General features: G+C 45.2%; 1 protein-coding gene across 6 annotated transcripts; it reads right to left on the reverse strand.

Annotated features, from left to right (window-relative positions):
• Positions 1-250: 250 nt before the first annotated feature.
• On the reverse strand, positions 251-2711 carry LOC147901575 (uncharacterized). Of its 6 annotated transcripts, XM_087375345.1 has the most exons (6): positions 2498-2711; positions 2292-2329; positions 1113-1662; positions 899-957; positions 680-765; positions 251-567 (listed from the first exon to the last, which is right to left on the reverse strand). In XM_087375345.1, the coding sequence occupies exons 3-6, from the start codon at positions 1508-1510 to the stop codon at positions 511-513; spliced, it is 600 nt and encodes a 199-aa protein (XP_087231471.1). In that variant the 5' UTR covers positions 1511-1662; positions 2292-2329; positions 2498-2711; the 3' UTR covers positions 251-510. The 6 variants fall into 6 exon arrangements, with proteins under 6 accessions (XP_087231471.1, XP_087231468.1, XP_087231467.1 ...); XM_087375342.1 differs by having other exon boundaries at positions 1113-2329; XM_087375341.1 differs by lacking the exon at positions 2498-2711 and having other exon boundaries at positions 2292-2489.
• Positions 2712-3170: the final 459 nt, after the last annotated feature.

Raw genomic sequence — 3170 nt, forward strand, 5'->3', positions numbered from 1 at the left:
TTGCACCTCCATGCCAATATGTGATCGAACATGCAAAACCTGGTTTTCCCAATCAAAATTTTAAAGATATTGCAACATTTGGTAATTAGGTATAAAATGTTTAACATTCCTAAGATTATATGTGTTGTATTGTATAGTTAGGACAAAAAGCATGTAGATGAGTAGCTATAGCCCGAGGTGTGCCATGTAATTCACACTAATGCATTATTAAAGAAAGCATGTACTTACTTATTTGTGGCATAATGTGAGGTGCAAAATATACAAAACTAGGAGATGGCTTCTTCCTTTAGTGTGTGATGGATGGAAGTTATAATTTATTTCAGGATCATAAACATGGAAAACCACATACATACAAGAGTTTTCTTCCTAACCAAGGGGAAGTTTATGCAAAAATATGAAAAGCCAGTGTTGCAGCAGGTTTGCTTTTGTTAAGTAGTGCAATATAACCAAACAAGATGTTTTTGAGAGCTTTTCTTTTTGTGAAGGTATAACACATTTCGTTTTTAGTTTTCAAAGGACGCCAGAGACAATCGGAAACCCCATCATCATTCTGCATTGTGCTTCGCTCTGCATTATAAGGCAACAGCAATGGGTTAGTAACACGGCCGGTAGCCTTCATGAACAGTAGCTGCTTCTACGCATATTAACTACTAGACGATTCTTGATCTCATATCTCTACCTGCTTCGAGGTGGTATAAACTCGAGGTTTATTAAGCTTGATCATTGGATCCGCCTGTTCACGAAATTTCAGGTTTCTCCCTGCTCCTGTCGCCATTGCCGCTTCGAAATCAGTCTCTTGCAATAATATATGCGACTGTTTCCCTTGGTATTGCGACAGATCTTGCTCCTCTACAATTGTCGGCTATCGATGGCAACAACTTCGAGAAGAAAGGCGTACCTTTGTTTCGCAGTAACCCATTGTCGCTTGGAGCCCCATCGTCCTCGATAATGCTTTCCCTGCTTAGAAAATTCATAGCGTCACGTTAGCTGACAGACCGACAACCATGGATGAAAGACACGATTCTTAGTCTTGCAGCCAAACTGATTTGCAACGCTACATTCGCAATCAGATGATGAAGCTCCAATTTTCAACGAATAAGTGAGCGACTCACATCAGAAGCGGAGTTCCTGGACCTTGTTGACTGAGCTCATCCGCACAAGCAACAACCATACGACTGAGCCGACTCGGTCCCGCGACGACTTTTCTACAGGGGCGATGCGAAGTCCTGGGAAGGAGCCCGGCGTTCTGTCGAAACTTCTTGATGGGCGGGTTTGAGTGAGAAGCAGCGTCGCCCAATGAATCTCCAAAGTCAGACATTGCTGGTTTCTGGGAGCGAGGAGGATCAAACCCAGGGCTAGACCTGATCAGCGTATCCTTGAGAGGAGGACCGGGTATCGGAGGAGAAGGATCAGGGGACATCTTGCTTCCTGCCCATTTTGTCTGGCTTCCGCGATGCAGGCGGCAGCGGAATGATCCTGCGTGGGTCGTAGGAGCACACAAGCAAGCCATTTCTTGAATTCACGGCAATCTCTCTTACAAATCGGGAGCTTGCACTACGGTCGTAAAATCTGCAAACCAATGCTATAGCAACATGATCGAATTGCGCTCCGTAACCGCCGAATGGTTGCACCCTGGACGCTGCCCTCGTCGATTCATCAGATCTTCAACAGAAATCAAGAAATACAGCACCAAAAAATGAGCACCGTGGAAGAGAGCTCTCCAGAATGTAGCACGTACCGAACCCACAGATCCAAGTTGGTTCCAGAACACGATAGGCTACACAAAGCTGCAGCTAATAGCTTGACAAAGATTCGTCGTGCCCAATTAATATGGCTCATCAATACCAATCAACAGCACGATCGCACATGATAATGCGTACGTTCAACGAATAGCTTGATGGAGCTTATTGGATGCTGATCAGTACTAGTCACCAGTGATTCCTATGCTAACTTTGATCTTATCTCCGTCAAGGCACTTCGTCACGGCAAAGGAAAGCTTCAGGGTCACGGGCGCATCCACTTAACAAAGATTCGTCCATGCGCACGGACGTAGCAACCAAACGGCATGAATTTCCTGACTCAAAAAGAAGCTCAAGTATGTGCATGCAATTTGCAAACTTATCTTGACCACGGAAACTGATGAACGTCCCTCTGGGAAGCATGTCGGCCTCGAAAGCCGAACACAACAAAGCTCAACCACACACAGCCTCGGATCATCACGAGCGGGTAAATTTCACTAAAAACACAACGTCGCCACAGCAGTGTAAGATCAAAACAAAGGTAGTACATACCATGGCAGACGTCCACGCTGCACGCCGGCCCTGCAGTACTGGATGAATCCAATCAATCAATCAGATTCCAGCCCGCAAAACGGGCGCCAGAAATCTAAGGACCGAAGATCAGGAGAGCATCCGCGATCATCCTCTACCACAATCTGAAAATCGTGATCTCTTTTCTGATCTGATCGCTTGGTATCTCCTTTTTGTTGCCCACTTACCAACGGAAGATCCTCGGCGCGTAAGCGTGTCCGTCTGGAAGTCTGTCAACAGAATCTCTCCGTCATCCCCTGACTTTTCGTCCGCCAATAATTCATCCCTTTCAGCTTTATTTTCTTTCCGTTCTCAAGCCTTTAGACAGCCAATCAGCATCGCCTTTTGCTTTCTTTTTCTCTTTTGCAACCTTTCGCAAATACGTATTCGTTTCTCTACTAAAACTTGAAGGAATTTGGAGGTTGGAACCCACTTTCTATTCAGAAGAGCATGCTGTTGTGGCAAGAAGAGATAAGACAATGCTGAGACGGAGAGTAAGTTGAGGAGGACTCAATTCGCGCATGCCTTTGTGGTGGCCTTCCTTTCCCTGCATGTGGTTAACTCACGTGTACTTTCCACGTGTTAGATAGTTGGCTCTTATTTGACAGGGTAGGTTCTTATCTATATTTGCCCTACTCGAAAAATTAGTTACAGGGAGCACTTTTTCTTATCTACATTTGCCCTACTCGAATTTACCACTTTTTCACCCTCACCCAGCACTAAATTTGAGATCTCGAGATTGATCAACCAATCGCATTTGTTAGCACTGCCCCGCTAGAGGCAGGGCTCTTGCTACTAGAAAGTTGCTAATTTTGATGCCCTTTGAAAGCGGAAGCACAACACTTATACTCAGCCACTTCG

Source organism: Dipteris shenzhenensis, chromosome 5, assembly GCF_047967505.1.
Source record: "Dipteris shenzhenensis isolate YYH24624 ecotype China chromosome 5, Dip_SZ_1.0, whole genome shotgun sequence".
Lineage (NCBI taxonomy): Eukaryota > Viridiplantae > Streptophyta > Polypodiopsida > Gleicheniales > Dipteridaceae > Dipteris > Dipteris shenzhenensis.

What these genes read in the sequence shown, in the direction of transcription:
- LOC147901575 (XM_087375345.1), bottom strand. Translation starts at nt 1,510, where the DNA reads ATGGCTTGCTTGTGTGCTCCTACGACCCACGCAGGATCATTCCGCTGC. An exon ending in CCAGGAACTCCGCTTCTGAT is followed by an intron (nt 958 to 1,112) that starts GTGAGTCGCTCA and finishes TTTTCTAAGCAG; the next exon opens with GGAAAGCATTATCGAGGACG. An exon ending in TGGGTTACTGCGAAACAAAG is followed by an intron (nt 766 to 898) that starts GTACGCCTTTCT and finishes CAATGGCGACAG; the next exon opens with GAGCAGGGAGAAACCTGAAA.